Source organism: Brachypodium distachyon, chromosome 1 (assembly GCF_000005505.3).
Source record: "Brachypodium distachyon strain Bd21 chromosome 1, Brachypodium_distachyon_v3.0, whole genome shotgun sequence".
NCBI classification, from domain to species: Eukaryota; Viridiplantae; Streptophyta; class Magnoliopsida; order Poales; family Poaceae; genus Brachypodium; species Brachypodium distachyon.
The window spans coordinates 45,115,011-45,129,602 of record NC_016131.3 but is presented as its reverse complement, the minus strand read 5'-3'; the positions used below and the strand labels follow the sequence as shown (position 1 = coordinate 45,129,602).

General features: G+C 42.1%; 1 protein-coding gene across 1 annotated transcript; it reads right to left on the bottom strand.

Moving 5' to 3' along the window:
• Positions 1-2,598: 2,598 nt before the first annotated feature.
• On the bottom strand, positions 2,599-11,891 carry LOC100833363 (choline/ethanolaminephosphotransferase 1). The gene is made up of 18 exons (XM_003564084.3): positions 11,561-11,891; positions 10,075-10,084; positions 9,941-9,991; positions 9,490-9,567; positions 8,530-8,605; positions 8,425-8,447; positions 8,223-8,323; positions 6,854-6,948; positions 6,682-6,756; positions 6,481-6,550; positions 6,195-6,258; positions 5,629-5,669; positions 5,433-5,517; positions 3,665-3,727; positions 3,512-3,570; positions 3,364-3,416; positions 3,117-3,189; positions 2,599-3,032 (listed from the first exon to the last, which is right to left on the bottom strand). Exons 1-18 carry the CDS (start codon positions 11,695-11,697, stop codon positions 3,011-3,013), a joined length of 1,176 nt encoding a protein of 391 aa, XP_003564132.1. The 5' UTR covers positions 11,698-11,891; the 3' UTR covers positions 2,599-3,010.
• Positions 11,892-14,592: the final 2,701 nt, after the last annotated feature.

The window sequence follows — 14,592 nt, the reverse complement described above, 5'->3', positions numbered from 1 at the left end:
TCTCCGAAGCATGCCTGAGCTTTGTCTCGTGGTTCGTACGTATAGGTATGGCTACGGGTAGCCGGGTACGGGTCAGGTACAGTTGAGCACTGGATTAGCCAGGCAGCAGCGTTTGCTCCGCGGCCATATGCCCATCCCGTTGCCGCTCCCGTCTCGTTTCATCTTGTTGGTTTTTGCCGCCCCGCTGCACATCTGTGGAGGGACGACTCGATCGAGCTGGCTATGCTACAGTCTCGGGCTGGGCACCGGAGACGTACAGTGGAGTGGCACGGCATGGCCCGTGCAGAGCGGGCGGGATGGGCTCGCGTTAGACTCCACAGTTGCCCACACACACGCCCCGACGCGAGGTCGGTGCTCGGGGGCGAGATTTGGGTTTTATCTCCAGCTCTTCACTTCACTGTGCAAGTAAAAGGAGCAGGCGTTGAGCCGTGGCGCCGTTTGTCAACATGTTCCTAGCTTCAGGTGGGGGCACGCAGAAACACCGGATCGAGCTCTCACCCGTCGCTCTCCGCGCTTTTTTTTTTTGCATGGCTTCGCTATGGCATCTCTCGTGGCCTCGTCGCGACAGGACACGCAGGGGAAGCTAGGTCGATCGGCGCCTTTGTGATTTTTTTTTACCATGTCCTGGCCGACCGACTGATGCAGCTAAGCGGTGACGATTTATCGGCCCCGCCGGGGCGCAGCAGGCAAAGGTACGTGACGGTACACATGTTTCTTTTACGGACATTTTGTGGTGAAATGTGGGAGGGTGAAAACTGAAGAGAATCTTTTGACAGTGTTCGGCTGCTGGCTTGTTCGGACAGGTTTTGGAAGCTGCTCTCGTCCTGGACCCCGGATCTGTGCACTGTGCGTAAAAAGGGAATCGATGTGGAACTTTTTTGTCGATAAAATAAAATGGTTCAACACGGATGAGTAGGTACCGAGCCACCTGTCTGGGATATACGTCGGAGCATTTTATTTAAAAAAATGCAAGTTAAAACGAAGCATTTTGTCAATTCCTTAATTTTATGGATCCTGACGTGTTTATCAGTGGTCATCTGTGAGTGGAAAAATCATAACGACAGATACGAGACCTACTGAAAATTCCTGCAAAATTTCTCTCGGGAAAGAACAAAGAGTAACGATTTTATTAAAGACCCTACAATTTTTTTTTCAAAATTTCTATAAACTCGCTATTTCAAATACTTAAACGGGTTGCACAAAAGATCGTCTTGACTCAAACCTTTTAAGATGCGTTTGGTTACGGTGCCGGCTGGGTTGGGGCGGCCACATCAGTACTTTTTTTGGAGTTTCGTTTCCTTGTCTTCTTATCCATATCAAGAATTGTTCTAAGGAGGGATTCATAAATGTTCTTCTCAGTGTGTGTAAGGCTGGTTATAGTGGAGAATAACATAAGCTAGTAACATGCATATGTTATTAGTCTATGTTACTACTTAAATAGAGGCAATAGCATATTTGTGGTACGCAGTAACATAGAAGCCTCATTTGTTAGCTTTATAGACTCATTGTATCTTGAAAAGTGTGATGTGATGATAACATATCTAGTCATCCCAACCTTCTCTTTCCTCATTAATAACATGACACATCATCAAAATTGCTTAGTTGGCACTTTAGTTACCACCTTTGTTACTCCCACTATGACTAGTCTAACATCAAGGTTATGTCTCGGTTTTAAATTTTTCCGATACTCCAAGTCTTTCAAACACATCCTCCGACCAATTTATTGCGTGGGATTTTTTTCCTAAAAATTTGATCCGCATCGCTCATCAGATTTTGCGGAACCGTGTGGTCCCCGACCGTTTCGCTCGGGCCTGAGCGGATCCGGAACCAAACACGTCCTTAAAGTTTGACCAATTGATAGACATATCTACAATTCTGAAGTTGTTTTATTAAATGCGTCATATACTTAGTTGATGTTGTAAATATTAATATATTTTATATAATCTTGATTAAACTTTTAGAAGTTCGACCTAGAACAAAGTGGAATAGACGTAGTTACGAGACAATGCAAGGCGCAAGATGAGTTCGAGAGAGAGAGAGAATAAAAGAGGATTTAGAAAAGATGGCACAGAAGGAATTCAAATTTTCTTGGAAAGAAAAAATAGTTTGTGAAAGTAATTTGTTGACTTTTAAGCGTATAAATAACTCGCACGATGGAAAACTACCGCAACTACTCTGCCTGCCCATCTAAAAAGGGACCCATTACTGCGGCCACGCCTCCATCCAACGCACCTGTATCTTGGGCTCTAGGCCGGGAGTATCGGGATTCGGGAGTGGGCTGGAATGCGTCGTGGGTGCACCCTCGTACGCGAATACTGGCAGGGTTCCCGGCCCACACGCCATTCGTTTTCGAAGGAAATGAACAGGCCCATGTCAACCGTCTTGGGCCATCAGAGACTCAGAGTAGCCGAGCCGAGCGATGTACTCCGTAGTTGAAATGAACAGGCCCATGTCAACCGTATTGGGCCATCAGGCCTACAACGAGCTATAGAATCTGAATTTCTCCAGGAGAGCTCCGCCGCTCTGGTTCTTTGTCACAGCCGAGTCCGCTGCACCACCCCAGTACCAGGCGCACCGGTACCAACCAGAAAGCTCACATAAAAGAAACCCTAGTTTGCATAAACTGGCTACATTGTACCTTCATATAAAGGCTGGTCTAAAGTTCACGGAAAGTGTGACTTCAACATATCTTACAGCGGTTCATTCTATCTGCTATTGCTCTCAATACATTCTACCAAACCATAAAGTAATGTACATATTACACCGACCACATAACACGCACATACGCTACTTAAGATAACTCTGCGTTACAGTACTCAAAATATCTATCTGTATCAAACAAGTGGAATGACTGCTGACTATAGTGGTCAGGTGTTCTGGAGATCAGATTCCCACATGCACGGCATTGCCAATGAGTTGTAAGGCTATCCTTGTGATTGGCAGACAATATCTAGGATTCCCACCTTGAAAGCAATAAGGTGGCTGAATGCATCCCATGCTACATACGAATTCAAGCCTCTTTTCTAGTTATCCTGTCAAACAGCAAAAACAGTGTTCGGTTATGGTAATTTCAAGAATGGTAAGGTAGGGAGAGAGGGTGGGGGAGGTTCCCATACCTGAAACAATAGATCCCAAGAGCATCTTTGATTTCATGACAAACCGAAACAGCGAGATACATGTAAAGGCCCACTGTTACAAATAAATAAGACGATGAGAGGTAAATGCTTGTTGTCACCAGATATGCAACAGGTAGATTAAAATCTATGTTGCACTTCAGGTCTCAAGACGTGAAAGCTATCAAACCGAGTGGGACAAACACTTCAGTCAACATTTCAAATTAAATGTTGGAGTGAAGTAATTCACCTGTGTAGGCACAATACAGAAGAAGAACCAGAAGCTCATCAGCTAAAGGAGTCCTGTCAATAATCACAATACACCGTTTAGCACAACTGCACAGAGGTACACTTGAGATGCTAGCATTACTAGGTACCACGAACATAAAAGAACTTACCCATCATTAATCTTTGCAGTGAGAGCATTAGCTATAGCAAATGGAAGAAACACCAGAGACTGTAATAACAGATATTTGTCAACATTTTGAATTATTATTGTACTCAATGTATGCAGCAGAGTGAAAAACATAGGACAAATAGAGCATACGTACTATGCACATTCCAGTTTTTAGACCTTTTGGCTCGTCACATAAATGAGCAAGTATCATCCTTCCCTGTCCATGCATGAAAATTTCATTCATAAAATGGGCAGCAGCAAGTAAATTCCAGGTAAAAGAAACCAAAGATACTCATATGTTAGTTTTTCGCTATGCATGCAGTTCTCAACTAAATCCATAGAAAACTGCTTCATCAAAGAAAAGCAACCCACAAGAGCACAAATAACATCGAGGAACTGAGTGTTATCAGATACTTATTCACAAAATAGGGTTAGTTGATGCCAGATCTACTATTTTAGCTCATACAACACGCAATACTTTACATTGGCCCTGTCAGCTTTGTTCACTAGCCTTTTAGCCCTTCCGAGATCATGCTAAAGCTCCGTCACTGAGTGCCACGCACGCAGCACATCAGTTCAGTCTGTTATCTATGTTAGTCAGCCAGTCAGGAGGTGATTTCATGGTCCATGTTAGTCCCTCATACCCAACTCCTTAGATGTTGTACTCATGAAATCCGTATATCCAGGTGCATAAAGGAAAGTTTCCCTCACATAACTCAACTTGCAGCCATGTGTGAACTTTTCAGTGTTTACATCTCAAACCACAGAGGGTGAATGTTTTGAAAACAATCAGTTTCAGAATAATTGATAGACTGATAGCAATATCATCATAGATACACAAATCTTAGTTAAATTTATCACATAAGAATTGTATGCCAGATCCTTGTAGGAATTATGGTTACATAAAACAAGGTTAATTTTAAAAACTTGTCTGATGCACAAAATTATATACTAGTAGTTTATTTTCCAATTAGAACAAAAATAACATCAAGCGCAACTGAAACAGTTTTGAAGAAAATCCTCTGTCTTCCACTAGCTATGATAACAGAACAAGAAAGGATCCAACTCTAGGTATTTTGCTTAACAAGGAATTGAGATTGCATTGTGAAATCAAGTGCCCAATTCAGATCTTAAAAAAAAAATATTGTAATGTGCTGATGGGAATTCTTACCCATGTCAAATAAGACAATCCTTCTTTTTTAGTACCTCCATTCCTAAATGTAAGATGTTCTAGCTTTGTCCTAAGTCAAAACTTCTTCAACTTTGACCGAGTTTATAGAAAAATCTACTAATATCTACAATATCAAATAAATACACCACGAGATGCAGACCATGACAGATTTAATAAAACTATTTAAAGTTATAGATGTTGGTTGATTTTTCTATAAACTTGGTCAAACTTTAAGAAGTTTGACTTAGGACAAATCTAGAACATCTTACATTTAGGAACAGAGTACCAGGCATTGAGAAGCATATAGACAAATCATGGCAATTGTAGTCGAAGAGATAGGTGTGTAGTTTCGTTTATCTTCTACCAGTAGCAACCAGAGTCAGATCAACACCTAAACAATCCTTTCTTCTGGTTATTTAAGTGCTTAGCCAATAGCCAGTTCGAATTACTCCGTACATCATAGCAGGGACAAATAAGATACTGCCTGCTCCACAGTTGACTCATTTTGGTTAAAACACAGTCGATTTTGTGGGGCATCAGTCGTTCTTTAAAACAGGCTAGCAGGGCCACAATAAAAGAAAAACAAAAGAAATCTACAACATACAAAACAGCCAATTGCAGTCGACTGCGTTCTAAGGAAAAAAAACTTGTGTGCAGTTTAGGCATTTAGCAGCAGCATAAATATGGAGAAGAAACATCATTATCTATTTCAGTCAGTGTCAAGGAACCAAACGACAAAAATGACACTTACAACCAAATATCCAAAAGCAAAACCAGTTCCAATCACAAGCAGATGTGGCTGGTTCCTCATGATATCTGAAGGAGAAAGATAACACCTGTACAACAAGATAAACAAGCTTCTCTAAAACAAAGATAAATAAAGCTAGTGTTCCATTTAAAGAGTATATTGTATTCAATAAACAATGAGCAAACTTCATATCCCATACCAGACAGCAACTCCAGCTAACAGCGCAATAAATGGAAGGAGCTGCAAGCCAAATATTAAGAAGTAAAAATGCAAGCATTAAAGGCATGGAAAGCGCCATTTGTTCTACTCCCTACGTTCCTAAATACTTGACTTGCAGGTTTAGGAACGGAGGGAGTAAATTCTTGACTCAAATTTGCCCAAATATGGATGTATCTATTCTTAAAAAGCGTCTAGATACATGTAATATTTCGACAACAATTTAGGATCGGAGGGAGTAATAAAGAAGGTTGACTGAAAATTATATAAATAGTCAGATGTAACCTGGACAACCCAAATGTACACTATTTGAAAGGTTTAGCCCTTGTCCAAGATAAACCAATCCCTATAAAAATAGCTAAGACCTGACTTTATATACATATATATATACAATGAGCAAACTTAATTGCTTGCTTAGAGTCTTAAAGACTCGAATGGATGGATGGCCTAGAATTTGCAGAAGAACTCTAGCAAGCCCAGGATAGCTTCTATAACTTCAAACATTACAAGCTTCAAGTATTTTACATGTGGGAATATACAAAAGCTTACCATCGCTAATGCTAATTCCATGCTTCCTTTTCGCGCATCAACTACTTTTTGGACATTACCAACACTGCATGACAGGAAACTCAATCATGTCTAAGCACAGAATATCAGTAATAAGACATGTAGCACCGTGCTGCTTATTGGCTTATTGCTCTGGCATTGTGTTTTGGGTAATAAAGGCGCAAACCGATTGCACAATAGGCATAAGAAACAGTCATTTGTTAACTTCATGTTATGGAACTGTGACAAAAGCTACTCAAAAAGTAAAATATGAATGATTTAAACTCACTTGGATCCAACTGTCGGGATCACAGCAAACAGGATCATAAGAATCAGCACGATAACGTACAGGGGGATTTCTGATACAAGTGTAAACAAGAAAATCAGAAACAGTTTCTGTAGTCATGTTTAGTATTTGTGTAAATAATCAATATGCAATCCTATTCACAGAACATGGAAAAGGCCTTTGGACATTTCTAAAGCAACATACCTGGAATAAATGGAAGTGGAACCAAATTAACAAGGGGTAATGATTTCCGAAAATCTTGTGCCCACCATTCAGCACCTGGATTGGGGAACATAAATGCTTATTTCTGGGAATGTAATAAAACCGACAGAAACAGCAAGCTTTGTGAACATCAGGCCTTGCTTAGGGAAATTACCAGTAAGAAAGGTGAAAAAGTGTGAGACATAGATCAGCATCAGGCCTTCTGTCGGTCCATTTATGACAGGAAGAATGAGCGTATTTGTAAAGTAGCTGGCAACATAAGAACTGCAAGCGTCAATAAACAGCGAGCAGAGCTTTCTAGATATCAATGGATTAGTTTCTTAAAAAAAGAGATAAGTGGATTAGCAAATGTGAAGAAGATATCAGTCTGACAGTTCAGGAAGCAAATGTTTAAGCTGAGCCACTAAGTTTCTTATGTGAAATCATTGGCCATCATAACGATTTACTTTAGTACAAGAAATGATAGGATAAACTGAGTGATAGGCAAATGGACGCATGTAATATGCCAACTCGGTCCCCAACTATAACAAGAATTACTAATAAGGTATCTGTTACAATGGTGTATGGTCAACACACATAAATAGAAAAGTAGTCTACTATCGAAAACATTACGAGCTAGTTGCTCAAAACTCACGCTACACCTACCATTTTATGCCACCAAACCTTTCTGAAATGACTCACTGAGATTTACCCACATGTAACCCATACATTCGGTGGCATATAAAGTAGGGATTCAAGTGGGATGAGCCTGCCACTTATCCCGTCTCCCGTCCCACCGAAAAACCCCACCTATCCCACCTAGATATGCCCACATGTTCCGAACGGGCCGAAGTGGACAAGGCGACAAGCCCACTAAATCCACCGGGAACCCACCTATAACGTCTTCTTCATATTAGGCTATTACATCACCGCACCTGACGTAGTGCCGCCAGACACGGAGGGCGTCGCCGCCGCCTCAACCACTCACAGCCACCGCAAGCATACGCCGCAAGCACTCGCCACCTTCTTGTTCCTGCGAGGGCATCCCAGAGCTGTAGCTTGCGGGCAGCAGCAGCAGCAAAAAGCAACAGCTGGTAGACAAATGAAGCAGCAGCAAGCCAGCCGGCAGGATAAGTGGGCGCAGCCCACTTAAAATCTTAATCCCAGTGGACAGTTTTTTAAAGGGGGGTGGAGAATTTGGTAACCCAGCGGGCATTAGTAAATGAGATGGACGGGATGATAGTAAATCAGAGGTGGACGGGATGATCCGGCTCCACTTGAATCCCTAATATAAAGAAGATCACACAGACAAGATTCAGCTGTATTGTCCAATTAAATATATCTTCATGATGTATCAAAGCTGCAGCATAAACAGAATCTGAATCCATTATTATTTACCCAGAAATCTGAATAAGTTATTACCTAAGGAAGAACGCAAGATTGTAACAAAATGGCCAAGAAAATAATAAAAAACTTCTCGGGCAAAAATAGAGCACTTTTTAACATGGGGTATGCACACAATAAATGAGTTTGAAGGGCCTTACTGTTCCCATGTTGCGAGATAGAATGGGACAGCAGCAACTACCCAGTAACAGAACGTCAATCTTCCACACATCAATGTGCTTCCAAGGGCCAAGGCTTCAAACTAACCACGGCATAAGGATGAACCCAGTCAAGGTAGGTAAGACAAATATCTCCTTGGTGAAGGAGGAGGACAAGGTGAAAGGGCTTTAAAAAAATCCTTACTGCACAGGCAAGGGCATCACATCCTGCCAAATGACAAATTTGCACATTGTAAGGTGGAGACATCATTGAGAGAGAGAGAGAGAGAAAGCATGGAAAAACAAATACCATGGTCAAAAAGTTCTCCTAGAGGACTTGACGAGCTGGTGCGCCTTGCTTGTTTACCATCAACAGCATCAAAAGTCTAGTACAATATAGTTGATCAATTCAGAACAGTGAACTAGCTGACATAATAATTTCCAGTTTGCCTAGACATGTGGGGTTAATTCATACAGGTGATAAAGAAAAACAGAGCAACATGGCGCAAAAACATTCATCGGACAATTCGAAACATGTTATGGTTATCAAAACTATTTAAAACTCCGTCCATTGGTAGAGAACTATCGAAAAAACAATGGAAAAACAATAACGGTTTTGATATTAGCACTGCAGATGCTTCGTGAATAGTTCAATCAGTTGGATAAACCAGTTTACAAATCACATACTTCATTGTTCCGATCACATCTTCAGAGCGAAGCAACTTTTTGTAGAGATATGACAGGCTTAATGCTAAACGAAGCTGCCCCCTAAGAGTAGTTCTCTCATTCTGCTATACGAAACAAGGGGTTGCCATGTACACATTGATATTTACATAGAACCCTGTGCGAGTATAAGGAAATGACCTCAGCAAATAGGATTCAAATGCAATTGATCACACAGGTTAAACTTTATGCATCTGCTACTGAGCTAAACTATTCCACAGTAGGCATATAGCTCTAGACTCAACTACCTAGAGAAATAATTTATACAGCAGGCAGCTATGCCTTTTTTCTTAAAAATCCAGCCACAAATACTGAACTCTAATATGAATAACAACGTGAGCTCTGTATTTCCTGTGGATTGTACATGTCATGGAAATAAATTAAAGCAGTGCACAGTCAAAAATAATTAAAGTATTACAAAATTTATCTCAACGCACTCTTGCTTAAGAAATCAATATAGTACTCTTTTTTAATCTAACATGGCAAATTACAAATATCGCAACAAGCGATAGTGATCCATTTGGAGTCTCAAGCTTAATTCACATACCTGGTATAAGAAGAGAAGTAATCCATGGGCAAGATGGACCCACCGAGGTGGAGCTGTGTTGAGGCGGGGTGAATATATCTGTGAAATTAGAGTGATACATAGTTATAAGTAAAGAAAAGAAAAAATATCACCTTAAACAGGAAGGGAACGTATCAGGTGAAAACCTCTATTAAGTGAAAACTTGAAAACTTTCAATCCTAGCCAATAGATCTTAAATAAACGGATGAGACAAAAGGTGAAACCTATAATCCGCCTCTTAGTGATTAGAGGTTCCACCTTTTACCGGAGCCATATTTTTTAGATCTAGTAGTTGGGATTAGAACTTTTCACCGAATAAAGGTTTTCACCTGATACGTTGCCATAATAAGGTGTCAACTTTGTGATAGTAGAAGCAAACATATTTAACAACTCTCTGAAACTAGAACAAAATAAAGCAAAATGGGGCACTCACATAGCTAAGCAGAGCCGATGTAACTAGAAACACAAATCCTGTGAGTGTGATCTGAAATTTTGGGACCGATCACCGACGATGCACCGGATGAAATGTCCAAGGAAGAATTGACAACATACTGATCAACCACTTACCATATTTGGCCTATACGTCAGTCCATACATGCAAATGTAGAAAGTTATAAATTAGTTCAGGAGTTCTCGTGAAAAATAAAATAAAAATGGAACTGGAAAGCCTTTACTTGCTGTTTGCACAAGAGAAAAAGTTAAGTAATGTCCTATTGGCTATATATCATTGATATGTAGCACAAGGAAGACGTAAGACCAGTCTTGAGAGTTTGCATGCTTTCTACAAGGTGTTTGAGCATAAACCACCAGGCCATTGGTCATAAAACTGAACCGTCAAATGAAGCATGCGTTACTCTTTTTTTAAAGAGAGGGATTTGCCCTCTGATTTCTAAAAAAAACATCAACAACAGGATCTTACAGTAAATGAAAGAGGAAATCACATCAGCGATCCGTTAACTTGGCAGGTGGGAACACTTAATCGCGTTTCACAGCTCAATTCTGCTGAGGTGGAAACTTTGGAGGGGGGTTTAGCAAGCTTTTAGCTTGAAACTCCCCCCCCCCCCCCCCCCCGCGCGCAACCTTCTGTTCTTCTGTCGCGTACCAAACAACGCACATGCAGGAGGGAGGGTTTTTTAGAAACCTTCTCGTCTTCTCCTCACTCCGACGCACGACGGCCTCATTTGGCCCTAAACCCTATACTACCATCAAGGTTGACCCAAAGCTTCCCAGAGGCTGTCACACAGGAGATAAGGTTAGGGATTTGATTGAGAACGGGGAATTGGGAGGTCTCGGGCAGGCGAATTGAGATGGTATGACGTATGGACCGTGGGAGAGAAGGAGTCTTCATGGGGGAATCTACAAAAAACAAGCTAAACTCCCGTCCATAGTTTCGCGAATGCCACGTCAGCAGAATTAAGTTGCACACCACGATTTGGACCGGAATTGTTCCCGCCCGCCAAGTTTAGGGGTACAAATGCAGTGTCTTCAAGTTGTTGGACTAATGTGTTCCCACCTGCCCAGTTAATGGACCAACAATGTGATTTCCTCTAAATGAAAACAAACGAATAGGTGTTTCAACCTAAACAGGCAACAGCATAGACTCGGCAAACGACCAGAAAAAAACACTTTCACAGCCCCCAGGAAAAGGCTGTTGCAAGTTGCAACACCTGCAAACTAACAAAAATCCTGACTACCATAATCCTCACAACATCGGCAGAAGAAACGTAAACGCTCTAAACTCTAAAGTAAGCAGGCATGGAACTAAATTTTCTCTGTGTGGAGAAACTGCCATGGCACACTACTGACTATTGTGACATGACAAGTTAAGGTAACTATACAAAATAAATTTCCGATCCACACAATTTTAGAATTCAGTCACCTCAGCCTTCCTATAATTACTAGTAGCAATTTTGCACGCTGTACAGTTTATGCAGCAGTTTGTCCCAATCGCGTTTCGCCGTAGTAGTAACCACTAACCAGTGATTTTTACATACCAGAGATGGGAATCGGGCGAGGAGCAGAGTAGGGGGGCGGGGAGGGGGAAGGGACTCACGGCATCCAGAGCGGGAAGAGGGTGACGCAGCGGCTCCAGAAGGGCTGGAGCACGTACTTGGCCACCACGGAGTGGTCCTGCCCGCTGTACCTGTACCGCTTCAGCGTCTCCACGCCGTGCGCCCCGATGTACCCCATCTCCGCTCGGCGCCGGCGCGGCGGTCGGTCGGTAGGTCGTTGCCGGCGGGGGTAGGTGGGTTCGAGAAGCTTCTGGATGGGTCTGGATCGCGACGTTGTTGGGAACCAGCGGGGGAGTGATGGAACGACTGGCGTGGGCTGGATCGCGAGGCCGAGAGAAGGGACGCCGGTGGCGGCGTGGTAGAGTTCTTTTTTTTAGTAGAGTACTCCGTAGTATATTCGACTCGACACGATGGCATCCGTGTGGGGTGGGCCCGCCATGGGACTGTGGGAGAATGGCCCCCGCCGCTTTTGATTGCATCACACGGAAGCCTTTTTGGGTTCCAGGAGCGCCATACACCTGTCACGTTGTTTCCTCTTTCTTGTTCTAGGCGGAGAGCACCTGTCCCGAATAGAATTCATGGTGTACACCTGGGAAGAAAAAAAATATACAGATACTCGTGAGCACATTCGAAACCTCCTAGCTTATCGTTGGGTCATGCATGTGACATGTTGCTTTGGCACTAAATTATGATAGTACGCGTTTGGTAGAGAAACCCTTTTTCGAGGAGAAAAGTCTATCTTCAACCTTTAACTTCGTAGACGAAGTCTGAATTAGATCATAACCTCTTAATTCTTGAATTTCGGACCCTAACCGTTCTAATTCCGATCAATTCTAACGTACAATCCCGAAAATGGTGTTTGGTTATCCGGGATTAGCTGTCGTGGGCAGCATCGGCATCGCTGATTATAAACATAGAAAGAGCAAAAATCTCTCTTCTCTTTCCTTCCTCTATTTCGATCAAGAATTCAACTGAACTCATTCCCTCGTGCTTGCAATCGTGGCAGGAAGTTGAGCTTTGGTTTCAGATCCAGCCATGGTCATAGTTTTGGTCGCAAATTAGATCCCGAATTCCCAATTCCCGAATGCTTTCGTCGTGGTCGTAGCTGCTGCTCGCGCCACACCACGCCCCAACGGGCGCCGTGCTCCATGGGCGGCCTCAGAGCAGCGTCGCCGTCGCGGCAGAGATCCTCTCTCTGGACCTCCTGCCGCCCTGCATGCCAGGCCATGGGCACTGTCGTGGACACCGTCATGGGCCGTCGCTTCAAGGTCAGGCTGTCCTCGCGAGGGTGCTCCTCCTCTGTTGCGTGGCCGCACGTACTGGTAGCGCGCTCTCCTCCCACTCCCTGATCCAATCTTGATTTTGTTCTCCTCGTAATTTTCATGGAGCGCGCCCAAAAAGAATGAGAGAAAAAGGTAGAAAATCCCATCCTTATGCCTTTTCCTTGTGCTCTTTCGGCAATCCCATGCACTTCAGGCAAACCCAGGCCTCCAAACATGATTTTAGTGAATGTAGGTTAGAATTAATCGGAATTGGAAAGGTTGAGGTCCGAAATTCAGGGATCAAGAGGTTAGGGTCTGATTTAGACTTCGTCTACACAGTGGAGGTTGAAACAGAGACTTTTCTCTTTTTTTAGTTTACTAGGTCTGTTTTAATAGTCAAATTTTAAGTTTGCAGACCTGTTCGATTTGAAAATAGGCAAACATTGATTGCATCTACAGTTTTGAGCTAAAAATGCATGAAGGAAGGCCATACAGATGCATTTTTCATTAAAACATGGTGTACCAGTACTTTCTCGGTTACTATGATTTTCTCGATTACTATGATTTTTCTCGGTTAATATGATTTTTTCATAGGGTGAGATCCAAATTAATTGACTTGCTAGTTCATTTTTTTTTACTTAAAGTTCAAATTGAAAATTTGTAGGTTGGACTAGCAGCAAGACATATGCGGGATACTGCTTGTATCTTCTTCCTTTTATACATGGACCTCATAAACTGAAAATGTGAGAGTGGTTGTCTTCGTCTTTTTCTGCAGTGCACACACAATTGCAATTTGTGAAATATGCATATGCATGGATGCCCGTCCTATAGTGTATATAGTCTCTTCCAATCGAAAATGTGTTTAACCTCGAAAACCTGACCCTATTGCCACCTTTGCGGACCACCAGAGTCGCCGCGCCAGATCCATACCTCTGCCACGCACTCAACGCTAGCTATAGAGCACACAGAGCCGTCCGCAACAGAAGAAGGAGCTATCCATGACGCCATGCGTAGATACCATATGTTTTGCGACTTTTGACACCTATCACGAGTTATCATATTTCTTCACAGAAATTTACAAGTGCATAGTATACATTGTGAAGTAACCTAAAAACATATAGATTTGTACAAACTTTTAAGTATAGTTACTATTTGCTATTGAAAAGTTGCATGTCTTTTAGTTAGATATTGGTCGGCATGTTTGGCCGTAGGATTATCCAACTACAAGGCATGGAAGAAGGGAGAGGGTAATGCCACCTAGATTTTAATCTAATGATTCCGATAAGTCGACTAAGTTTTAACCATTTTGCTTAAAATCTGAGACATAGCTACACCCATATAATTATAAAAAAGAGTATATTTTTTGTCCCCCAACTTGATGAAAAGTAAGCAAATGATCTCTCATCCTTTTTTCGTATATTTTTCATTCCTTAGTTGATAAAATCTGACATCAGTTGTCCTCACACAAACCAAAGTGGTATAAGTGCCAACATGTCAAGGTTTTCGCCTCGAAAGTGCCATGTCAGCCTAACAAGTCGGCACCATTTTGTTTTTAGGCCTCGAGTCAATTTGTTTTCACCAAAAAATCCCAAAAGAAACTAAGTCAACATGGCTATTTCGAGACCAAAATCATGACACGTGAGCGCTAATACCGCTCTGCACTGGTAAGGTACCATTAGCGTCCATTCAACCGTTGATGGACGAAATGTAAATACGAAAATGAATTGAGAAACCAGTTGCGTGCTTTTTGATTAGTGTTATTTGCTTCTTCTTTTTTAAATCGGTGACAACAATTGTAAACCTTCATTTGG